This window comes from Camelus dromedarius, chromosome 10 (genome assembly GCF_036321535.1).
Source record: "Camelus dromedarius isolate mCamDro1 chromosome 10, mCamDro1.pat, whole genome shotgun sequence".
In the NCBI taxonomy this organism is placed as follows: Eukaryota; Metazoa; Chordata; class Mammalia; order Artiodactyla; family Camelidae; genus Camelus; species Camelus dromedarius.
In genome coordinates, this window is record NC_087445.1 from 327090 (window position 1) to 353259 (window position 26170).

The following is a 26170-nucleotide window of genomic DNA, read 5'->3' on the forward strand; positions in this document are numbered from 1 at the left end:
AGGTGCATGAGCGACCCTCTGGCAAATCTCCCTCTGCAGGTCCCCTGACAGGCAGTGTTAGATGTGGCTACACAGATGTGAGCTCCAGTCTGTCCTTGCTTCTCATCCTACGGCGACTTCAGATAGAGACCCAAGCTGTCCCCTGGCCTACTTACCAGCTCCCCTTGGCGGATCCTGGTCAGAGGTTTTCCCCAGATCCTCCAGTGAACCACCCTTCTTCCAGACCTTTATTTCCTCAGTTTCTCCCACATCATGTTTGCTTCCCTTATCCAGCCCTTAACTGATACATGGAACAGCAAAGGTTTTCCACGGTGCTTCTCACAACTTACAACCCAGCAGCTGAATGACAGGTCCTAGTACACAGTATCCCCGACAACACTGGATACTGTGAAACTTTTCTAGCTTTTGCCAATCTGGTTGCACTTAATAGTACCTCATGGTGGTTTTTACCATTGAGGTTCAGCAGTTTTCCCTTTATTTTTTGGCCATTTAGATTTCTTCTTTTAAGCTATTTGTAAGTTTCTGAAAATTGTATTAGTTTCCTACAACTGCTGTAAGAATCACAATCTAGGGATTGGTGAGTGGGACGGCTTCAAACAACAAAAATTGGTCTCATGGTTCTCTGGAGGCGAGAAGTTCAAAATCAAGGTGTCAGCAGGGCCGTGTTCCCTCTGAGGCCTGTAAGGGAGTTCTTCCTTCCCTCTTCCCAGCTTCTAAAGGCTCCAGCAACCTTTGGTATTTCTTGGCTTGCAGGTTTGCCTATTTCGAACCTTTGCCTTTGTCCCCATAGCCTTCTCCCTGTATGTTTCTGTCTCCACATGGCCCTCTTCTTATAAGGACACCAGTGAGCCCCATTCCAGTATTACTGTATTTTAACTAATTACATCTGCAATGACCCTATTTCCAAAGAAGGTCACATTCTTTGAATAAGTATAAGGACTTCAACGTATCTTTTTTGGGGAAGGAGTCGGGGATTGGGTGGTGATGTCACAATTCAACCCATGACAGTGGGAGGAAATGTACTTACAATTCTTTACAATTTTATTTAGGCTTGTCTTATTGAGAATCTGGATTTAGCAAGATGCAGGCACTATGTTTAATAAAGTTAAAACTCACCGGGAAGTCTCTGAAGCCTAGAGTGTATCACATGGCTGACAGGTAAGAGGGTAGCATTAGAACCTTCATCTAGTAAGTCCAGGGTTCTGTCAGCCACAGCGCACAAAGGAGGCACAGAGAGACACCCTGCAGGCAGGCACTGCTGGAGAGGCTGGCCCTTGACTCACAGAGTCAGGATCGGGGCCGAGGTTATGCAGCATGATGGCTATCAAAGCAAGACCTTCACTGATCTACCTCGTGTCAAAGCATATGGGTATCTTTTGACTTTCCACACACCTGTTTCACCATGGAAGACAGCCAGCTCTGTATTTTTTACATCAAAAATGCTAGTAACAACATTCTTCAGCTTTAAAAGGTCCAACCTATTATCGCCTTTTGGATTTTCCAGAAGCAATACTCCACCTAAAAAGCCACAAATATGAATGAAGGAAAAAAAAAAGTTAAATTTGAATGCAAAGGGAAACACATCATCAGTATATTTTCTTTGGTAAATGTCTATTCATGTCTTTTCCCATTTTCTAATTAGATTTTTTAAACTGTCGAGTTTTGAGAGTTCTTTAAGTATTCTAGACACACACTTTGTTGGATATGTGGTTTGGAAAAACCCAGTCTGTAGTTTGGTTTTTCATCCTCTTCACAGGATCTTTTTGCAAAGCAGAATTTAAAATTTTGATCTTTGGTTTTTTTCATCAGTATTTTGTAGTTTTTGGCATAAAAGTCCTGTATATGTTTTATTAAATTTATACCTAAGTATCTCTTTTTTGAGCAACTGTAAATGGTATTACACTTTAAATTTTATTCCCCACGTATTTACTGGTAGAATACAGTAAATACTGATGTTTATATGTTTATCTTATATCCTGTGAATCTGTTTTTCTTTTTCTCTTTATAAGCAATATGACTTTTTTTAAAAAAGTGATGATTTTATTCAATTACTCCAGAAACAAATCCTCCCAATTAAAGCCGAATCCCAAACAGTATTATAAAACTAGCCAAAATACTTTAAAATAAGAAATTAAAGACCAATCGTAATTTTCCTCCTTACATGAGTGCTTTCAGCCAAACAGTGAATTAAAAACCATACCACATCACGCTGACACAGATGATAAACTGTGGTTGCATTTGTAACTATTCCCAGGAAGATAATCTTGTTGGAGTAGTGGGTTCCTCTTCCTAGTTGTTGGGTCAGGTGGCCCAGAAAGAGGCAGTACTGAAGTCAGCAGATGGGGGTGCTAGGTCCCACCTGTTTTTGCCACTGCTCATTTTGCTGGCCCCTGTGACTAAAGCTGATGCAAAATCCTGGCCTCGGTGACGCTGCTTATGCACATGCACTGCTCCTGTGCCTAACTCCTTCCACAGGAGCACCTGTTGTGACCTGGGACAGACACATTGTTGGCAATGATGGACCAGCTCACATGCCAAACATCACTGTGTGGCTGTTGAGAGGAACATAACGGTGCCTGAAGCATCATCACAGGTCCAAACGGACACCTGAACACTCTGGGAACAGCTGGTGATAGTGCTGGTGGGCAAACCAACAGAAGGGTCCCCAGGACACACCTCAATCTGTAGACGCCTTAGAATTTTCTATGCAGACAATCATGTCATCTTCATACACAAACAATTTTATTGCTTCCTTTCTGATCTGTATGCCTTTTCTTTCTGTTTCTTTTCTTTTCCTGCCTCATTCCACTGGCAAGTACTTCTAGTACAATGCTGAGTGAGAGTGGTGAGAACGGTGTCCTTGCCTTGGTCCTAGTCTTAGGTAGAAAACATTCAATCTCTTCCAGTCAAGTATAGTATTAACTGTAGGTTTTTCAATAGATGTTCATTATCAAGTTGTTGAAATTCCTCTAATTTTCTTAGTTTTTTTAAAAATCATGAATGGATACTGAATTTTGTCAAATGCTTTTTCTGTAACAATTAGTATAATCTTCTACTCTATTAACCTGTTAATGTGATAGATTAAACTGACTGGTTTTGGATACTGAACTAGCCTTGTAACCGTGGAATAAACCTCACCTGTCATGATGCGTAACTGTATATATTAACTATTTTCTACTTAACAATTTTTTGGCAAGAACTTTACATTTATATTCATAAGAGATATTGGTTTGTAGTTTTCTTTTTTTGTACTTTTTGCATATGGTTTTGGTGTCGATATTACCTTAATAAAGTGAGCTGGGGAGTGTTCCTTCCTGTGCAATTTTCTGGAAGAATCTGTGCAGAACTGGTGTTTATTTTTTTAAAGTCTGTTGAATTCTCTAGCAACACTATTTGGATCTGGAAATTTCATGAGAGTTTCATTTTTTTTTATTGATGCACAGTTAATTTAATTTTTTAACTGCCATCTCTTTTACTTTTTTCCTCAGTCTCTCTTCCTCCCTTTCCCAAGACAAACTTATTATGAACATTGCTTCTCAAGTCTATGTTTTCAAATTTTGTAATTCTATATATTTATTCAATAAACAATGCATGGTGATGGATTTTGTTTCTAAAATTTACATGAATGATATCCTATTATAGGTATAATTATGAAACTTGCTTTCTTCATTAAAATGTTTGAGATATAGAAAAGTTAGAGAGATACATTTTCATTACTTTTAACTGGTATGTGGTATCCACTTTGTGAACGTATTTATGATCCTTTTTGGACATTTTTATTGTGCACCACCATCAGTGACAGCTGTGATAGTCTTTGACTCAACCAGACAATCAAATTTTGAGAGTTTTAAAATAATGAATTCAATCTCCTTAACAGCTATAGGGCTACTGAAATTATCTACTTCATGTGAGTGAGTCAGAGGTAGTTTGTGCTTTTTGAGAAACTGGTTTATTTCATTAAAATTGTCAATTTTCTGTGTAGAGAGCTGTTCATAGCACTTGCTTATCTTTTTGATCAGTCTGTACTGGTGTCCTGTTTCATTCTTGATATTGGTAATTAGTGTTTTCTTTCATTCTGTATCAGTCTCACTAGAGGTCTGTTGGTTTTATTAATTTTTTCAAAGAACCACATTTTTTTGTTTCATTATCTTCTTCATTGCTCTCTTGTTATCAATTGCACTGACTTCTGCTCTCATTTTTTATCTTCTTTCTTTCTGCTTGCTTAATTTTTTTTAGTTTCTTGAGGTTGGAACTTAGATTATTGATTTGAAACTATTCTTCTTTTCTGTTAGTTTTCAGAGATATAAACTAGCTGTAATCTACATATTTTGATGCTGTATTTTCCATTTTCATTCGGTTTTATGCATTTTTTTTCCTGGACACTTTTTCCCTGATCATGGACTACTTAGGAAGTTTGTTCTTTAATTTTCAAATGTATGGGAATTTCGCTTTTATCTTTCTGTTACCGAATTATAGTTTGACTCTACTGTAGTCAGAGAACATACCCTATATGATTTAAAGAGTTTCAGACAACATACCCTATATGATTTCAACTCTAATTTGCTGAGGTTTGTTTTATGGCCCAGGCTATAACCTATCTTGGTAAATGGACCTTGAATAAAATATGTATTCTTCTGCTGCTGGGTGGGGTGTTCCATAAATACTGATTAGATTCTGATATTCTGTCTAGCTCTTCTGTCAATTGTTGAAAGAGGTAAACTCAACACTCAAACTGTAACTATGGATTTTTCTGTTCTTGTTTAAGGTCTATCAGTTTTTGTTTAATGTTATTTAGGATCAAGTTTTCCTTTGGACTGACATTTGTATCATTATTTAATACCACTGGTAATTTTCTTTGCTATGAAGTTTACTTTACTGAAATGAACACAGACACCCCTGCTTCCTTTGATCTTCTAGCCTTTTACTTCCAACCTATCTATTTGGTTATATTTAGGGCTCCTCTTATGTACAGCAAAAAGCTGGGTAATGTGTTTTTATCACTCTGCCAACCTGTGTTAATTGATGTATTTAGACCATTTACATTTAGTAATGATTAATGTTTAAGTCTTCCATTTTATTTTCTGCTTTCTATTTGTTTTTCCCCCATACTTTCTGTGGATTCCTTTAACATATTTTAGAATCCTATTTTTATTTGTTTAGTGTTTCTAGATGTATCTCTTGGTGTAGTCTTTTTTAGTGGCTGCACCAGGTGGTACACTGTATATACACAACTACTAGTCCACTGGTGTTGACATTTTCAGTTTGAGAGAAGTGCAGAATTTTTACCTCCCCTTTACATTCCTTTGCTCTTCCCTATTTATAATTGTCTTAAATATTCTTTGCATGTGAATTAAGATGTTAGTTTTTGTTGCAGCCATCAAACATAATTTAGAAAATTGAAGAAAAGTCTGTTGAATTTACCCATATTTTGCTTCTTTCCATTGTTCTTTCTGTTGTTCTGATATCCCTAGAGTTCCTCTCTTATCATTTCTTTCTGTTTTAAAAATTTCCTTTAGCTATTCTTTTAGGGTAAGCCTTGCTACTAACAAATTCTTTTAGTTTTCCTTCATTTGAGAATGTCTTGATTTTCTCTTCACCCAGAAAGAAATTTTTGCTTGATACAAACTTCTGGGTAGATGGTAATCATCTTTTAGCATTTGAGAAATACTATCCTTTTTATCTTTTGACCTCCATGGTTTTTGACAAGAAATTCAGTATCAATCAAATTGTTTCTCCCTTACAGGTTAGGTGTTGCAAACATTTCTCTCACTGCTTTCAAAATGTTTTGTCTTACATTTTCAGAAGTTCTAGCACGTTATATGTGATGTGCATTCTTTTGGGTTTATCCTGTATGATGTTTTCTCAGCTTCTTAAATCTGTACGCTTACGGGTTTTGCCAAATTTAGGAAGTTTTCAGATGTTATTTCATTGAATACCTTTCAGGCTTATCTTTTGTTCTCTTCCTTTCAGAATTCAGGACAAGAATACTGAACTTTTATTATCATCCCATAGATCCTTGAGGTTCTGTACTTTTCTTTTTTAGTTTCTTTTTTTAATTGTTTTAAACTTTGCTATTCACATTGGGTAATTTCTGTTGTTCCATCTTTCAGGTTATGAATTCCTTTCTGTCTCTTCTATTCTGCTGTTGAGCCTTTCCACTGAGTTTTTGTGTTTTAATTACTGTGGTTACCAGTTCTAAAATTTTAATTTGATTCTTTGTATCTTCTATTTCTTTGCTGAGACTATTTTCCGTTTGTTTCTCTATGTTTGTAACTGCTCTGTGAAGCACTTTTATTATGACTGCCTTACATTCTGTCAGATAATGTGAACATTTCTGTCATCTTGATGTGACTTTTTTCATTCAGTTAAGATTTTCCTGGTTCTTCGTATAATGAATAATTGTCAATGAAAACCTGAACATGTTAGGTATAATGAGACTCTGGTTCTTACTGAAATCCTTCCTCTGTTTTAGCTGACTTTGATCTCACCTGGGCAGGCACAGGGGAGAGAACACTGCTTCATTACTGCTTGGTGAGAGAAGTCCAGGTTCCCTACTCAGCTTGCATTGGTACTGAGGTCAGGACTCCTTGTTACTTCTGGGGCACAGGGGTGGGGGTGGGGGTTGTAAAGTGATGCAAGGAGAAAGTTCTGACTCTCCTCTAGACCTCCACAGATACCTCCCTGGCCACAAAGAGTAGGAGTGTCTCCTTACTGCTCCCCACGTGGCCTTCACTGACACCTTGACAGGGTGGTGGGGATACGTAGCCTCATGACTACTGGACAGTGGTGAAGGGAAGGGATGCTTTGTTATTGCATGATGGGGATAGAAGTCCAGGCTCTCCACGTGGCCCACAATGACACTACTGGGCAAAAGAACTCATTATCACTTAGGCAGGATGGATGACCCAGCTCGCTGCTTGGTGTTCTCTGACCATGGCAGCGGTCTGACCATGGCAGTGGGGGCTTGAGGCTCCTCAGCCTGGCCAAGGTCTAGGCTCCCCACTTGGCTTTTGCTGGTGTGAGTGGTGATGGAGCCACAGTTTCTTCTGTCTTGCTTGGCTGGAGTAGAGCAGTTATTGTCTAGAAGACTTTTTGTCTTGCTAGGTTGCCCGTTTCCTGGTCCCGCCCAGAGAGAGCAGGATTTTGTGGGGTGTTTAGGTCCATGCTCACTGGTGTTCCAGGTTGCCAGCTTCTTCAGCTACAAGCTGGGATATGTAAAGCAAAAAGAAAAACCAGGGAACCCTCTACTGTTTTCTTACTTGTTCCAAGACCCCTAACGGGTCTACCTTCTTCCCTCCACCACTGAGTCTTTTTATGCTTATTTTTAATATATTGTTATGTCTGGGATGTTTAGCTGTACTTTGTGGGAGAAACTGGAAAAGCATGCCTACCCTGTCTTCCTAGGAGTGCAAGTTCAACCATTTACTTCTGTGGATTCATTTTGATAACAATTAGAAAGAAAAGGCAATCCAATTTTACCAATTCTCTTGAAATAGCCTTAAAGACATTCATAGATTTAATTAAAAAATAAAATACAAACCATGGAGTTCACTTACTCTTACTCTGCTCACTGCCATTTGTACAGATGTTAAGATTGACATACGCACAAGCTGGGCCAGGCGTGGATGATCCTCTGGTGAGTGTAAGTTCCAGGTCAGACCCTTTTAACTATACACATGAGAATATGTGACTGCAGCATCTGACCAGTGTCACCAACTAAGACAGCAACCACTTAGTAAGAAAAGAGCTCTATACGATTCTGAGAGCATACTCAATCTCACTACTGAAACAGTCAAGAGCTATAATTTTTCTCCTCTTTTTCTCTTTTTACCTTATGCTTTAAAATATGCAAAATAGAAAATGAAGCCATTCTGTAACTTGTCCCACTGAAAAGACACTCACATTCAGGCCCTGCTTGTCTGGTTCCGGTTGTCCCATTCAAAGTAGGAATGAGACCAGGAACCAACAATTGAATACATGACCAACCGACACAGAATTTCCCTTGTTATAAATAACCTGCTTCTGAACTATGGGCCAGTATCTTTCATGTCTTGGTCAGATTTTCATAGTTACATCTAAAATGTAGCAATAGGAAATGAAAGTGTAATTTTATGTTTAATCTACTACCATAAAAGTTAACTGTTTTTCAAGTCAATTGCTATTTACTTTTAAAGTCAGTCCCAGAATCCACAATATTGACTTTTCCAGTTTTAGATAAAACAGCACCGTACAGCCGTCTAACCTGGCAATTCTTACGTGAATCCTGGTTATCTTCCCCAAGAGAACTCCCATGAGAACAGCTCTAATTTTCCTTCCTCTCTTCTGGACCGCATCTCTTTAATCCCTACTCACTACTGTCCAGAGTAATATCTCAGGACTAAGTACTATATTAATTGCTACTGGGAGACAGAATATCAAGATATGACTCCATAAACTTAACATAAAATCTAATCCTAAATCTCTTAATAGTTCAAAAGAAATCAGAACTCACAACTCACCTGCATTTTTTCTTGAATAAGGATTTTATCTGATGTAGGAACAGGATATGGTTTCAAAGGAGACTTTATGGTGGCAAATATGAACTCTGTGTGGCTTTTGATAACATTATTCAGATACTTTCCTTCAGAATTTGCTTTATAATAAACTGTTATTTCATCAGTTGGAACGAGATTGCACTGAAAGCACATAAAGAGAATTTAAAAGGGAAGCATATTTGTCAATCAAATCGTAGGTGACCGTTAAACTGGGCTGATGATCCCACACTGAGTCATTATGGAAGGGTCCAGCATCCTGATCAGTTCTCTGAAGAAAGGAGTGATCAAGCAAGAACTCACAAAGCTCTAAAGCAAGACAGAACTCACGAGCACTCTGCTGTCTGCTGGAGTGGCCGCCTCAGACCCTGAACTACAGGAATCAGACACCTGGCCTAAGGAGAACCTGGGGTAGAAGCTACCTGGCTCTCTCACCTGGTGGGGGCGAGCAACAGGCTCTGAGCACCTGCCCTGGCTCCCAGCTTCTGAGTGAGCAAGAACCACCCGACTGCCCAGATTCAACAGTCTCTCCCCCGAGCTAGATGCCCTTCTACAATGACTGCATCGCTGCCCTTTCTTAGAGACACCCAGTGTCATCTCTGATGACCTTCTGTGCCAGTCAGGAGGGCTATGTATCCAGAAGACAGTTGTGTGGAAGCCCTAAGGAACTGAAAAAGAAGGACAAGGAGCACAGGTTGGCTGAAAGCTGCTGATAAGAGAATCAAAAGAGCCACATCCAGCTTGGGAGTGAACAAGGAGGGGGTCAAAGGGGCCTACCTTTCCTGAAGGGTACAATCTGAATGGACCACAGATCAGTGACTCATTATCATCAATGAGTTACCACGGTTTATAATACCTGCCTCTCCTCTCTTCCTCAACAAACGAAAACCAAACAAAAAACCCAAAACAAAACCCCCAAACAGTAGCTTGTTCTTAATCTGACAAACTGACCTTTTTGCGGAGTTTCTGGATGCGATTGATGACTTCCCGAGCCATTCCTTCATCCACCATTGCCTGGTCAGGGGTGACGTCTAAGAGAACCAAAGCCTGTACAAACGAATGGTGCACACCGTGACAACCATGACAATCAAATATGGACTATCTGTTCTTTCAAACTCAGCAAAATGGTGTTAAAACTAAATTCTGAGAAGTCTATAATGCATCACTATATAGTCACACAACTGAGCCAAAGACATAAAATTAACGTCGTTTTTTAATAGTTTGGGGTCCTCTGTAAACAGCTGTTCCTTCATCTCAGGAGAAAGGTCCAGCTTTTCATTTTTCTTCTGTAGGGTGCAGCTTACAGGAGACGTTGGCTTTTAAGAGAGTCTCTTGTCTAACTCTGCTTTTTGCCTACCTAAAAAATAATACCAACTCTTCTAATAGGTAAAATCACCAATCATAAAGCTCTTACAGCAGCACAGCTTTTCACAACGGATTCACCAAAAACAGGCAGACTGAAGGCCTCAAAGCTGCCATCTCCTGTTTTCATTAACCATGACCCTTTTCATCCTTTGGTTTATTGGTGTGATTCAAGACACAGTTTCTACAATGGACCACAGTACTTTTTTCATTATGACTTAAATGGCCACCGTCTTGTCAAAGTGATCTACTTTTCTATCTCATCTGTCCTAAAGGTTGTCAGTGATGACATGGTAATAACGACAGTGACACTTCCATTACAGAGTGGAACATACTTGTAAATTAGGCACCATCCCATTTGTATTTTTGAGGACACTCCCATCAGAGAAGTTAACAAAACTTGTTCCACTTTGTGAAGGCAGAGAAGGTAGAATGGGAAATGGATGATGAGCCAGGGCAGGGCAGCCACGGCCCACGATGCATAATCTCATTAGGAAACTCAGAAGCATCACAAGATGTATTTCCTTAAACATGGACAGCTTCTTCTGGTCTCCCTCATATTGGCTGTAATCAGAAAGGACTGCACCCTCTCACTGTTTACAAACCTTCTCCCTGCCCTCAACTCCTTGTTCCCTAGCTTCCTCACCTCTGACTTCTCACCACTGTCTGCCCGCATGGAGTTCTGTCCACATCACACTGAAGCCCCTGTGTAAAGCCCAGGGGAGGCTGGCCTGCCTCATACTCCGTGTGTCCCCCTGTACGTGGCATATTAAGCACAGAGGGACTCCAGCAAGCCCCCCACCAACACACGGGAGATCTTAGAACCTGTCTGCCTGGAGGAGTCTGGTCAAGAGTGAAGACAGATGGTGTGATCCATCACAACAAAAAACGGAGACCCCAGAGTCCAAAAGGGGTGCTCTCTAACCACCTCCACTTCCACCCCAGACTTCAAATAGGAATCCTTCTCTGCACTTATCAGGTAAAATAGTAAGAACTGGCTTACTTTTCCGTCTCCATGACTGACTCACTCCTTGAAAGGGGAGATTATACCTTGTTTTTGTATGACCCAACATTTAGGACACTTAACAGGCGTAAGTCACAAAATATTTATGTATTCACTAAAGAAATGTATTATGTCAAGGAGTTATAATAGAGGAGTTTAGTAAGGCCAATTTAAAATAAATACGTGGTTTATTTTACCCTGAGACAAGCTACCGATATTGGTCAGCAGAGGCCCAGGTGAAGTTTCTCCTCTTATGTTCTTACCTTTTGGTAAAGAAATGGTCTAGAGAACAGAAAAATACCTGCGCATCTGAGTGTGCTTCAAACTGTGTCGTTTCACCTGCAGCCTGATCAAAGGTGTACATGAGACGGATGTCTTCTTCGTGCAGTTCATGGCCTTCCACGACAATGGTCCCTAAGGGAGAAGCACTTGCCACGGTTACTGAATCCGCACCCCACTCCCCAAGCTGCCCTACTGCCAGCATACTGTGCAACTCTGTAATAAAAGCTTCATGTCATCAAGCTACAGAGGCTTTACGAGATCATGTCCTCCTGACTCATGTCATGGTTGTAGTCAAGGATGGGACAGACTTTCTTTAGGCTGCACCCTGCTGTCTTGAGGACAGTTAAATCACCACCAATGTCTACTGTTGTATGTAAACTTCCAGGTCCAAAGATGTGCCAGGAGGCAATGAATCCCTGCCATAAACACAGAGCAGCATGGCGTAATGAAGCAAGCAGTCTGCAGAGTCAAACTGGACTTGGTCCACCACTCATTGGTTGTAGGACCCTGGTGTTCTGCTATTTGCCGGCAGTGAGGGTGAAAAGAGGTAGACAGTGTGAAGTTCTGAGCATCATGCCTTCATGGCAGGCAGAATGTATAAACAGCTGAGGATGGCAATGCCCACCTTCAGGGAAGCCTAGTGTGGTCACCCACAAATGATCTTGGTCTGTGAGCAATGGACTGTCATTTTCACTTTATGTCACCGTATGCTGAAAACTATTTCGCATTCTGTCAATGCAGAACTGTCCATTCAGAAACTACGGTTTAGAAACTGTAGGCCTTCAGTTTCAAATAAGGCCTATTTCAGGAATTAGTAATAGTTTGGCTAACTGGTGAAACAACTTAAGATCTGTGACTTGAAGGCTGAACAAAGATTTTGTTAATTTAACAAAGCGAGTTAAATCAGTACTCATTCAACTTTTCGTTGCTGGCCCCTTATGTTTTATAAATTATAGCTAAAAATTTGGGGAATCTTGGGACATTTCCACAACTACTCATCGGATTTCTGAATCCTTAAAAATCTCTCCTCATGGCACTTCCATGCTTATGATTTTCAACTTCAGAGGGAGCCCTAACAATCAAACACATGGTGCCCCAGGAGAGCCGCAAGATGCCAGGTAGCCGTAATCAGACCCCGCATGATTCTAACCACGGCAGAGCTGAGAACTCCTGGGCCCCTGGGAAGGCTCCCTAGCGGAGATTTCCTTCAGCACACTCATCAAAGCTATGACTGTGTGCGTAAATCTTCAACGTCTGCCAGCACCACGAGGGTAAGGACAGTATCTGTCTTATTTAACTCTGTGTTTTCTGTACCAACCAAACAGAAGGGCTTTAAAAAACATTTGCTGCATGAGTGACTCCAGTCTTGCTCCATTCAGAGATCAAAATACGTATTCTAGATACTTTAGAGAAACTGTGATAAATTCTGACCCAGTTCTCCTTTGCAGGAAGCTCCAACCTCAGTGCTAAATCCCTTTATCTAAAAATACTTTTTAAGTCTTTTAAAATTTAAATTAATTTAAATTAAAATTATAACAAATTTTTTCTTTTGAATATCTTCTAGTCTTCATTCTGGCACCTCTAAAAGTCACCTTTTCTCCACAAGCAGCATCTGATGCAGTAACATTCTACACCACTGGCTGGTAATGAATCTCAGGGGGCTCTGCTCTCTCTCTTACTAGGGTAGATTTTCTAGGCCCACAATAGCATTTGTAGAATTCAATGATAACCTAAGGTCCACTATCTGAGTCAGTAATTTCTATCTGGGAATCTAGTCAAAAGGACTTAATTCCATAAAACATTTACATGTGAAAATATTCACTGAAGTATTATTTATACAATTCAAAAGAACGGAAACAACTTAAAAACACCAACAATAAAAGGCTAGTTAAAAACATTATCAGGTGTGCACAGGAAGGAACATTTCTGCAGCAGTTACTTAAATAGCATTTTAGAGACTAGTAACACACAGAAATGTTTATAATGTAAAGTGAAAATGCAAAATAAAAAAATAAATAAAAATAAAATAACGTACAATTTAAAAACATGAGTGAAAAGTGTGAAATTTAAAATTTCAGCATCATCTCTATTTCGTAAGGCCGTAATTGTATGTAACTATATACGTAACTGGAATGAAATAAACTGGACTCTTACTAGGACTCCAGCACCTAACACATCAAACACTGGAGAGTGGGCACTCAATCTATGTTAAATGGATGGGTGATGGGTTACGGGTCATTTTTATTCTCTTCTTTACTTTTTAATAAGTTATCAGAATTATTCATAATAAATACTTTTATTTAAGAAAAGGCTGTGACAGTAAAAGTCAAAGAGGAGCCTAAGTATGAGACACCCACCCAGCTGAGGCCGCGAAAGGTGCCCTCAGGGAAGCAGATACCCACCACTCTCCTGGAACCGCTCCAGCTCCTCACTGCTCAGCTGCTTGATGGACGTCATCACCATCTTGAAGGCTCCCTTCAGACGCTTCCCTAAGACCATGTGATCCGGTTCCGCCCTTAGGCGAATGCCATACTTGTTTTTATCTGTAGACAGCGTAACTTTCCGAACATTCAATTCCTATAGTTGGTAGACAAGATGAAATAAAAATGAAAGAAATGGAAACATGTCCACAAAAACTTGCACACACAGAGTCACAGCAACATTATTCATAGTAACCAAAAAGTGGGAACAGCCCAAATACCGATCAACTGTGAAGGGACCAAAAAATGTGGTATATCCATACAATGGACTATTATGTAGCAAGACAAAAGATTGAAGCACTCATACATGAATGACCCTTGGTGCTAAATCATAGAAATCAGACACAAAACACCGTGTATTGTATGATTCCATTAACAGAAAATGTCCAGAGTAGGCATATCCAGAGACAGAAAACAGATTTGTGTTTGCCAGAGGATGGTAGGATCTTGAGGAGAAAATGACACATGAATGCTAATGGATACTGGGTTTCTTCTGGGGGTGACGGAAATGCTATAAAACTGGTGACAGCTGCACAACTCTATAAATAATACTAATAACCACTGAATTGTATGGGATGAGAAAAACCTTGTCCAGATTGATCAAGTAAGTTGAGCCTAACTCAACTAACAAGGACTCTAGAATCAGAAATATGAACTTCATGTCTTAGGGGTAACCTCTGCTCAAGCAATTTCAAAGCACCACCAAGTCAACTATCAATTAACCAGAAGAATCAGTTAACTATAACATTTCATGCCTCCATCATGCTAGTTAGCTATGGATTACTAACATAGCAGGAAACGGTGACCACACAGTACAAAATATAAAAATAAGATAATCAAGGAACAGTCAATTAAAGTCAATTAAAGCAAATTATCAGGAAATTTCTAGTTTTGCCACTATACACAACTATATTATTTGATCTCACAGTGATTAAGATATTCTATCCAAGTATATTCTATCTTTATCCATATCTTAAGCATTGATTACAGAATTTTAAACTCTTTAGTTATAAACTTTCAGTTTCAAAAGAGTTATAAATTCTTTAGTTTCTAATTTGTCTGGAATTCTCAAGCCAATTCAAAATCAAATATAGAAATTATTTTCTATGATAAAGATTTAAATATTACCTATTAAATAAAGATGAAATTAAAAATATATTTGTTTTTAAAACATCACAGAATAAAGCCTTTTTGGGAGGACAACTAACATGACAGTTTAAACTTCTGACTCCACTTTTAGGAACCTATCCGACATCCATACTCTGATCTCTACGCACACGTGCGCACACACACCTGTTTCGTTTGTAATCAGAAATCTAAATTTCCAACAACAGGAGAGTAGTTAAATAATTATGATGCAGCCAGAAAGTGAATGCTATGCAGCTATTAAAAAGAATAGAGGAGATTTCTATGTTTTGACATGGGATACTGTTTAAGAAATACTACAAAGAGAAAAAATAAGTTAAAAACTACACAATCTTCACTATTCACAAATAAAGCCAGTGGTGTGTGTACATGTATGTACAGCTGTGTGTGGGAACAACCCAGCCGGAGACGCCCTACCAAACACCCCTACGAGGGGGTGACGAGACTCCAGGGAGCGGCTGGGGCGAGAAGAGACTCACCTTGTACTTTTGCCGGTGCCTGAAATGTTTACAACCAGTGTGTGTTGACTTGTTATTTGTATAATTTGAAGAAACAAAATTTTTTTGTTGTTAATTGTCAAAAAGTACTTTGGGAAAGATTAGTGGATAAAGGGATAAATGACCCCATGAAGATGAAAAATCATGGATCTTGAAATCATTGTTAAAGAATTATAATTACACTGTAAAAACTTACGATCGTTCTAAGCAAAGTGTAAATTTCATGGATGGTAAAATTTATGTATATATTGATACACAGAAGGAAAAAGACAAATTATACACTCAAAGTTGGAAGGGCACTAATCAAAACAGTGCATTTTCTTTCCTAAGGAAAGAAGTCTGGACCAAATCACACAAATCAACTGTCTTACCTCAATGATATACTTCTCCAGAGACTTAATTTCATTAAGAGCTTCCGGGTCCTGATGGATAACTACAATTTCTTTCAAAGGATACTGGAAGGAAAAGGGAAGGGAAAGTTCACTAAGCAGCCAGTCCGCTAAACTGCAATCTCAAACTCTAGACTAAACAGGCTTAACTAGCACTGTCATTCACACCCTTACTGCAGAAAAGAAATTTATGCCATTAAGGGAAGCTCTTTATAATAAAATACTCCAAACACATAATTGTTTAGGTCTGTGCAATGTAAAATAGAAATAAAACCTCAAACCTTTATCGGAATAGTTTTGCGGTCTCGAATCACTCGCCCAAGTTCAATCACAGACTGCATTCTAGACACTGCACTCTCGGTTTTCTTGTCAATCAGCTCCTCTCTGATTGGTAGAGGTAGGGAAGTGAGAGATTAGATTTAAAAGGAGAAAAATCCCAAAGAATAGGCATGCTTAAATGAGGAAGAGGGACAGGCTAGGCTTCCCAGGGAGGAGGGAGGCACGTGCCTGCCTTGGGGGCACACGGTGAGAAGCAGGCAGCAAGCTTCAGCCTGCTGCTTAGTGCCCGGCAGCTCCCCAAGGCGACCCCAGCAGGCCTACGCACAGCCCACCTGGCATAGCTCGACAGGGGATTCCGCACTGAGCATCCCTCCCACCCACTCTGGAGCCCAAGCAGCAGCTCAGGAGGGAGGCAGGGCAGGGCTGCGGCAGGGAGCTGGGGCCCCCATGTCAGTGCGCCTCTGGCAGCTCTCCCTCCCGGGGCCCCGGCGAGGCTCACGTGTGTCTGATTCTTACCTAACAGGGGGCAGCATGAGGTAGTGGATACTCAATGTGTCCTTGTCCCGGACAGAAACAGGGTCAATCAGCAGCTTTAGATTCTGGTACATCAATTCAGTAAGAAAAGGGGTATAGGGGGCCTGTATAAGGAAAGAAGACACCAGTTATTCACATGCAGCCATCATTGACTGATTTCAGAGTGAAAACTAGTAACTAAACATTTTAGAGAAATGACAAAGGAATATGCACAGAAGTGGACATGAGGTTACTAAACACACCCTATGAAAAAGGAACGACCTTATTTTTAACTTGGTGAGATGAACACCCATGAATCATGGGACCAGGACTACAGCCGAGGCGCTCAAAACACCCTGGAGGATGCCCGGGGGTTTTGTAATACAGACAGGAGCCACTGACTGTGCGCCCGTCACGTTAGTACACAGAGGGATGAACGTCCCTAAACCTCACAAACGTCGTCCGTGCACTGGGAGACACCACCCGTTTCACAGGATGACGGAGAATGAAGTCAGACATGAGGCACCAGGTCCAGAACCTGGCACGAAGCAGGTTCTCATTCCATGTATGTTTAGGGAACAAATAGAAGGCTTACAACATTCAACTAGAGTGGCAGAAATAAGATACAGGAAAATAAAACTGGAATTTTTACTTGTGTGTCATTTAATTAATATCTCAATTAACTGAAAGTTTAGGAACTTTCCTGCGCTCACAGGCAGCTACAGGAATCCACACTAAGGTGAGGGATGCAGCTCTTGAGTCTAGGTGCAGAGACCCTGGCCGGAAATGTACAGCCAGGGGTGAAAAGAAAGAATCCAGCTTTTAAAACTAACGCGTTTCAGCCCTTACTTGAACATACAAGCTAACAAGATTTCGGAAAAGAAACTGGAGATTAAAGGTGTTTTAGAACTTGTATTTCTTTTTCTGGTGGAATGAATACAGAATAGATACGGATGGAGGACACTGCAGAAACGGGGTACCACGAGCAGCGCACAGGGCTAGTTTTAGAACAGGACCGCGCATCTTACCATAAGTCTGCACAGAGAGAGCAGAACACTAAACAAGGTTTCCAGGGCCAGAACACAATCCTCTACCCCATTTTCACCCTAGTGAATAAAAAAGAAACACACACCAAACTGTTAAAACCAAATAATTCAGTGTAGGGAAAAACATAAACAAAGATTAAAAAAAACAACAGGAAAACTCAACCATGATTAAGGTACCCAGAGATAACTACTACAAACATTTTAGTGTGTGTCTTTCTAGATACATGTGTACATACATGTGCATGTTGTGTGTAATGTATTTGAACAAAAACAAAGTTACTGCTTTGTTATGGGATTTAATTATGGACACATCTGAAGGCAGGACTGACTGGCAACGGGTATCTCCATCTCGCCTGTGATCTGAGCATCCCTCACTCCCTGTGTTTTTTACCACTGTTGTTTATGCACAGCTTAAGCCCGGGGACAGAACCCAAGCTTCACTCACCCTAAGTCTTCAACAGGCTTAAGGAAGAGTCTAGTCAATTTACAACTGTCCCTCTAGAGGGAGAAGTGAGGAGAGGGGCCCCTCGTGAGATCACAGCTGTAGCTAACCACATTTGCAAAATATGTCTGAATTTAGTCTGGGTTTTAAGACATCTGCTCAGTATAGTTCTGTTTGGCCTGAGACTTTCCCTCCCATGTGAATGTCCATAATTATGATTTTAAAATATGCATGATGACTTTTAAACTTACGGGTCCCCCATCCAGTTAATATACAATGAAAAAGGAGAAAGATAGCTTTAAAAAGTGAGAGCGTTTGAAAACGCTCTTTCTTTTCCTTTTGGTTGTTCTCATTTTCCCTCAACTCTCACACTTCCTCTACTTTCTGCTCCTCCTAACAGCAGCTTACACTTACCTTTAATCGCCTGCGGTTCATCCTGACATACCAATTAGTCAGAACATCCACAAACTTGACCAGGCGAGGAACCACGGTATAGAGCCTGTAAGCTGAGAGTACGACAATCAATCAGGCGGCAAGAACGTATTAGCAGGGTGCTTAGGAGACATCTGGGTACAAGAAGGAGCAAGCGGCCCCTGCCATCATCCAAGGGCCGCCATACCTGCTAAGCAGACAGGAAGTACCAAAGTGAAGCAGTAACAATAACTCATTCACTGAGGACGTACTACGTGGCTGTCAAGGTGCCTAGGGGTGCATACAAACCCTGCTGTAAGCTACATACAAACTCCCATGTCAGTGAGAAAACCGGAAACCCCACCTGCATGGCTGAGAGGCCGAGGCTGCCTGCCACAGAACTCCACGAGGCACCATTTATCTGGAACCGTGCAAGTTGGCAGGACCACGAAAGCCTGACTTCCTTCCACTCTGCTACCTTGACCTCAACTAACAGACACATAAAAAGCTCTAATTAGATGCTAAGAGGCATAGCATAGATCAGGGCTTCTCAACCAGAGCAAATTTGTCCTGCAGGAGACATTGACGATGTCTAGAGAGATACGCTGGTTATCAAAACTGGGGAGGTGGGCGCTCCTGGCATCTGGTGGGAGGACTCCAGGAATGCTGCTCAACAGCCTACCATGCACAGCCCAGCCCCCACCGCAGAAAACCACCCAGCCCAAACTGTCAGCAGTGCTGCCACTGAGGAACTCAGGCGCGGGCTGTGAACAAAACAGAACACAATTTCTAAACGTTTAAATAGCCAAGGAAAGAAAGCAAAAGTACGCAGCAGAAGGAGAGACTCTTTGTAATAGAAAAGAACAAATCTGACTCCATATTAGATCTGTTTCTTTGGCTTTAACCCTGTGCCCTGTTTTCCAGGCTCAGTCTTGCTGGCTCTGCACCTTTTGTGAAGCAATGTTGCCTTTTGCCTGAAATAGACAGGAGAGCCTATTCTCAGGGCTCTGACCTTTAAGGATGTTACCACTTTTGCACTTACATAAAGATAACAAGTTGCAGAATGGAAAATAACATTGGTTTTGTTGGAGGTTCACAGGGGTACCATGATCTGCCCCACTCACAGCTGCAAGAACAAATGACTCCAAGAACAAAGAATTCCTGCACCAAGAAGTTTGCAGCAACTGACCACACCCCCCCCTTTTTTTTAGGCATAAAAGGAACGTGAATTCTGACTTGAGTAGGATGGTTCTCCAGGGCATTAGTCTGCTGTCCTCTCAGTCTGCTGGCTTTCTGAATAAAGTTGCTATTCCTTGCCCCAGCACCTCGTCTCTTGATTTATTGGCTTGTGCGGCGAGCAGAACGAGTTTGGACTCGGTAACACCTTGAAGAATTAGAAAAATCTGAAGGCTCCCCCGAGGAACTCACAGGGCAAGCAGGAACTTAAAGGTGTCTAGCCAACCTTGTTTGAGGCAAAGACTTATTTTAAGGATTTTCCCATTCACCCCCCCCCTTTAACTGATAACTGTTACATAAAAACAAACACCAAAGACAAGGAGAGTAAGACCAAAATATAAACAAATTCGATGTGTGTTAGTGAAGAGTTCAGTGACTGTTAATGAGGCTCCTGGTCTAAGAGAACGCAGTCAGAGTTGCCAAGGGCAGAGCTGCTCTCTGCTGAAGCTCAGTTCACAAAGGCCAGAAGTAGGGGGTTGGTGCACCAAGCCCTAGGCATTTGCTGGTCACACATTTCTAGAGAGGCAATTTCTGTGACCAGAGGCCTATTCTGCAAAGAAAGGCCTCTCTAAGTTATCTCTAGGGTTCACTATACTTCTCGCCTTCTAGGAAGACAGTTTCCTGTGTTCAAGTTTCAACTCTTAGAAAGTAAGATCACTAATAGTAACTGCAGACTCTCCAAGGATGCTGCCTCTTCAGTCCTCAGGACTGTGTTGATGGGGAGACGAGGGCACGAAGCTGACGAGTTGGTGGAGTGGGAACTGCCCTGGGCAGTCTGGGTCTGAAGCCCATCTCACTGGCTCAGGGGGCATTGCCTGGCCTCTCGCACCTGGCCCTTACTCCTAGGCTGTGTGTGCAACTGCTGCCAAAACTCTGGTCCTCGGGCCGACCAGGCCCCAGCCGGGGTATACATGCTCAGGAGACCACAGCAGCTGCTGCTGAAAGATGGCAAGGGTCCTGGGGCAACAACCCTCACTATTTCCCACTCATTCACATCACTCAGGAGGGAAAAGTGGACACAGTGATGAGCAGGTGTCCCAGGGAGTGTGGTGAGATCCCAGCACAGAAGTCTGCCTCATACGCTCATTTCCATCCTCACTTATGGCATGTGTCCAACAGCTCGACAGTCATGTGATCCTTATTACGTATGTTTAATAGGGTGGGTGTAGTCCTTCAGGATTCAGATTTCCTGGACTAACCATCCCAAGTGCAAAGGCACCAACTATTCCACGAAGAGCTATGTACCAACTGAGGAACAGCAGAGCCCTGCAGGGACCACAGGGAAGCTCTGGCCCCTCAGGTCCACTGGAGTGCTGTGTCTGAACAGCAGACCTAGGGGAGGCTGGTGTATGTCACCAAGGTACACAAGGGAAGCCATCTTTCCTCTTCTGCCCTACTTCATCAGACCCATCTCAGGTATCCTGGTTAACAGTTTCTGGAATTCCTTACCTTGATTTATGGTTGTTTTGTCTTCAACCTCAAGGAAACCAACATAACCTACTTTTCTAACCTTCGTCTAAAACCAAATTCGCTGTTGTTAGGTAACAGAAATGTGGGGAAATGTCAATTTCATTATTGCTTTTCTGTATGCCCCAATTTTTCCAGACTGAACAGGGACTATTTATTTAACAAAACAGACATAAAGATGAATTAAAAACACATCAATAACAAACACTGCATACTGAGTACCTGTGATCGGCTGGCTACTTTACGTACATGATTTCTATCTGAGTCTTATAATAACCATACCAGGCATTTTTCGGAGAAAGAAATTGAGGCTCACAGACTTTAAGCAACGTCTCCCTCAGAGAACCAGCTGGTGAAGGTGGGTTCTGAACTCACAGGCATCCACTATTGAAGCCTATGATGCCATGGACCCACGTGGTGTCTGTGGAGGGGTGAGGCCGCTGGACACCCCCAAGACAATCCCCTAAGCCTTGGAACAACACATTTCTACAACTAATGAGCCTTAAAATTATATCTGAGAGGTTAAAAGACACATTTATCTACTGTTCTGTATCTCTTAAAATTTCCTCTATGTTTATAAAGAAAAATAATTAAATATCAAATGGCAATTATAAAGACAAGAGTCCTTACTCCTGGGAGGAAGGCCCAAGAGAGACATACCTGCCATTTCAGTCTCAAAGAACCCAACAAGTGACTGCATAAAGGACAGGATCCACCGGTCTGTGATGTTGGCACTTTCTTTAACCATGTTCTCTTTGTAAAGGAACTCCATTTCTTCCTCCTAGGAAGTAATAATTATTGGAACATTTTGCATGCTTGGGGGAAACTACTGCAGAGAAATGAATTCTTTAAATTACTTAAACTGAAAGAAGTAGCCAAACAAGCAAAACAAAGCTGAAAAAACTACCACACAAACCCAGACCTGCTTGGCAGTCTAAATTTCTGATTTTTAGCCATGTTTTCTAAATAAGATCTAAACTTAGAACATGAAGTCCTCAATTAATGAGTTATGTTTTTGAGTGAACTAAAGAGAATTTAGGTAAAAATGATTTCTATGCCGCAAACAGTAATTATGAATTAAGAAATATTTCAACAATCTTGTTAAGTATAGTGTTTAGTTAATTACTTTAAACCTAAGGAAGGAAGGACAGTAAAACTGGCTAGGACTGGACAACTGTTTATAAATTGAAAATGAACACTAGGAATTAATGTCTTTGATTATTCAACTTACCTAGAATGCTCTATTCCACCCCTTCTTTTTCCTTTGCAAAATCCTCCTTGTTCCTGAAGGCCCACTTCCCATATCTCTACTCAAGTGCACCACCACCAGGCTGGCAGGGAAAAGACCACACTGACTCCAGCCCTGATTTAGGCACCTGATGGTGGAGCCTGCATCTTGCTGCCATGCCCAGATGAGCCCCAGCTATGAGTGGTTTGGCCCAGCCTGTGTTCCTGGGCCCCACACCAGCAGAGGCCTGCAAAGCAGACCCGTTTAAAGACTGCTGGCCTGAGAGGTGGTGGGATCAAAAGGACGGGATCAACATTAGGGGCCTGGGGAAGATGCCTGCTCTTCTTGGGAGGGGTCATTAGCAGACGGAGAGGAGCCAGAGGCAGCAGGAAGCGAGGGACCAGCCTGCTGCAATGGGATGCTCAAAGCTCAGCTCTCCAACTAGTTTCTTAGGAAGGAATAATATCACATATTTAGTCAAAAGTAATTTTGTAAGAAAATCTACTGTAAGGTGCTAGAGATAAAAAGATGAGTGGTACCTGGGCCCTGACCCCAGATGGAGTCCAGAAAGCACAAACAGGCATATGTGCAGTGAAGCCTGCTGGCTTGAGAGCGGTCAGTGGGGGCAGGGGAAGCAGCTTCTCAGATGTCTCCCAGGCCAGCAAGAAACTGCTCTGAGGCACTTGCACATACGTCACAATCGCTATTTTTTTATCCCAACAACCCAGTGAGAAGTTCAGAGTCTCAGCCCAAATGCACTCATCAAGCGGCCTTCCCTGATCACCCAACTGCAGCATCCTAGGCACTTACTCTCTGATAGCAGCTGACGCTTCACTGGTTCCCCTATCACCAAGTCCCCAGCACCAAATCTGGCTGGTCAAATGAATATCCAGGGCAACTCTTCTTCAACAGGCAAGGCTTCTGTGTCCCGCACAGGTGAGCATCCGCCCAGGTGAAGCTCCAGCTCTGCGCTCCTAGCCCAGCGTGGACCCCGACTCCTGCGCGTCTTCATCTACGGCCCCCCCAGTGGCTGAGCCCCGACCCACAGGGCCCACTCTGCTGAGTCTCCCACGGAACACCACCTCACAGCTCACCCCTAAATGTCTTGCACGAACCCAGCTCCCCCACCCCCGGGGCAGACCCCACCCCACAGCACTGCAACCCTCACCTTCTGTAGCCGCAGGACGTTCTGGATGAAGAAGCGATAGGCGTTGTACCAAGGGAGCAGGACATCCTTCAGGACATCTCGGACACCCTCTTCCTTAAAGCGGAGGTTTTCTGCTCTCACCACAGGGGAGTTAATCAGATATAATCTGGAAGAGGAGAAAATTACACCCAAGAGGAATGCAGACAGTAAAGCAAATATTGCTTGACAAGTTGACAGGGCAACACCAATCAGCACTTTTTCTGCAGAAGTGGAGAATTATACTCTTCTAACAGTTGATTTAAAACTGACAACGCTCTTACTTTGTGTAAGAGACCTAGCAAATTATAAGGGGAAGATGCAACTGCACACCAAAATGTGGCACTGGACCAGCCTAGAAGCGTGCCCTTGTGCTGGATGGACCCTGTGCTGGTCCATCTTGGCACAGGCCTTGGGCAGTACAGTGGCACCAGGACAAAGCAGCCTGGCTCTCCTCGCAGGACACCATGTGCAGGTACCAGAGACTCACTAGAAACAGCCACAGGTGTTCTGCCAGCACAGAGGGGATGTGGAGCAGAGGCCAGGGATGCTGCTAAACATCCCATAGGACAGCCCTCAACACAAAGAATTATTAGTCCCAAGTTGTCAGGTACACCAAGCTGAGTCTAACAGATAACGGGGGGTTGTAGGACATGCCACTAACTGCTCCTGGGCAACATGGAGACCATGAACATGCTTGGCCACACACCCCTGGGTGTCGGTCTCTGCGTTCATAATAGGAGGATGCTGAACAAGACCTCTGTTGCTCCTTTTAACCTGAGCATTCAGTGTTCATGACAATGACTATTTCAAGCAGTGGCTCGTATTCCTCTAAAAACTTTTCAATATTACTTTTTTATTTGCTCTAGCACAAATAGACCATATATGGCTATTTTCAGAGTAAGTGCAAAATTGAAATAAATGAGGTAAGAGAATTCTAACACCAGTAAGACAGGGAGGGAGAGGCAGGGGCACCAGCAAGTAGCCTGGGAGTGCCTGTGTTACTCAGTAAAATCCAACACAGGTCCTCATCCTCTGAAAGACCTCTAGATTTAGAGATTTAGAAAACCACCTTCAGGTTTAAAGTCAACACCACACCAACCAGTAATTCTCCATATGACAGAGATACGTTTTTAAAAAAGTGAATCATAAACCAAATCTAAGGAACATGATTAATAGAATGTGAGATGCTTACATAAGAAATGACAAATACACACAAGGCAGAGCAGTGGTTTGTACCTGAGGGCATCGGCACCGTATTTATGGATGATTGAAAGTGGGTCTGGGTAATTCTTTTTTCGTTTGCTCATTTTTTGGCCATCACTTGAAAAACAAAAGGGAGATGCCAATTAAATAAGTCAACATCACAGCTCATCTTTATATATGTTTATAGATTATCTATAAGTTGGAATACATAAGTGCAAATGGGACACAAAACATTATTAAGGCACAACAGTAAGGTTGTTTTGTTAACGCTGTTTAAGCTTCTTTTTGAATACTGTAGTGAGTCAGTGGAGAAGCTGCAGGATAAATGGCAGCAGGAAGACGCCTGAGGGTAACAGTTAAACACACAGCCAAGGCATTTATCCCAGAGAAATGAAAACTCATATTCACACAAAACATATAAAGTTCACAGCTTTATTCTTCGTAAACACTGGAAACAACCCCAATGTGTTTCAGCCGGTGAAAGGTCAAACTGTGGGTGACCATGGAACACTGCTCAGCAATGAGAAGGGACTATGGACACATACAACCCCCTGAGGGATCTCCAGGGAATTACACTGAGCAAAAAATAAAAGCCAATCACAAAAGTTTATATATGGTATGAATTCATTTCTACACTTGAAATGATGAAATCCCAAAGATGGGGAATAGATCAGTGGTTGCAGGGTGGGGATTAGGGTGGAAGGCCGGAAGGCCGTTGGGGTGTGTGTGTGTGTGTGCGCGCGCGCGCTGGGGGATGCAGGAACCTACATGTGAGATAATTTTGCGTGCTACTAAATATACACAGTAAATGAGCAGAACTGGTGAAATCTGAGTAGGATTGGTGGATTGTATTAACATCCTGCTTGTGACAACGTGCTACAGTTTCCAAAAATGTGACCACTGGAGGAAACCAGGTAGAGCACATGAGGGGTCTCTAGTAATTTTTACAACTACAATTCAGTAAGATTTTCAACTAAAAAGAAAAAAGCACAGACTGTCTAGCCAGACTGCCTGAGTACAGAACCTGAATTTATCACTCATTTGTTGTGTGACCTTGATTTTTCTGTACCTCAAATTCCTCAAATGTCAAAATAGACAACTAAAGGGCCCATCTCAGACAGCTCTGGGGATTAAATGAGCAAAGATGTGTGAATGCTCGAAACAGGGCCTGGCACGGTGCTGGGCATCATCCCCCACCTCAAACGGCATGTCAGGCAGGCTGTTTATACATAAAGACTTCATTTCCTTATTTTCACTTGTTTGAGCTTTTAGTAACAAGAGGCAATAGAAGCAAAGGAAAAAATAAGACTCCTCTATAATGAAACTCTAGAACTAACAGCTTCCTCGATATTGAAAAGAGGACAGCAGAAATCTACATTAAAGGACCATGTATGGATTACTAAGAGCTGTAAGCAAAAGCACTTCATAAAATTCTAAATGAAAAATGGTATTTTATCACGAGTAGTATA

General features: G+C 41.8%; 1 protein-coding gene across 1 annotated transcript in view; it reads right to left on the reverse strand.

The window, feature by feature from the left end:
- IARS1 (isoleucyl-tRNA synthetase 1) overlaps positions 1-26170 on the reverse strand; it is a 69855-nt gene that overhangs the window by 11579 nt on the left and 32106 nt on the right. Inside the window, exons 18-31 of the mRNA XM_010974823.3 lie at positions 24735-24818; positions 23481-23625; positions 21745-21865; positions 18385-18476; positions 17511-17588; positions 16486-16607; positions 15972-16074; positions 15673-15756; positions 13581-13755; positions 11198-11310; positions 9483-9578; positions 8499-8675; positions 7557-7668; positions 1393-1518 (exon numbers count right to left, since the gene is read on the reverse strand). Of these exons, the coding sequence (XP_010973125.3) occupies positions 1393-1518; positions 7557-7668; positions 8499-8675; positions 9483-9578; positions 11198-11310; positions 13581-13755; positions 15673-15756; positions 15972-16074; positions 16486-16607; positions 17511-17588; positions 18385-18476; positions 21745-21865; positions 23481-23625; positions 24735-24818 (1628 nt within the window). The remainder of the gene's footprint in view (positions 1-1392; positions 1519-7556; positions 7669-8498; positions 8676-9482; positions 9579-11197; positions 11311-13580; positions 13756-15672; positions 15757-15971; positions 16075-16485; positions 16608-17510; positions 17589-18384; positions 18477-21744; positions 21866-23480; positions 23626-24734; positions 24819-26170) is intronic.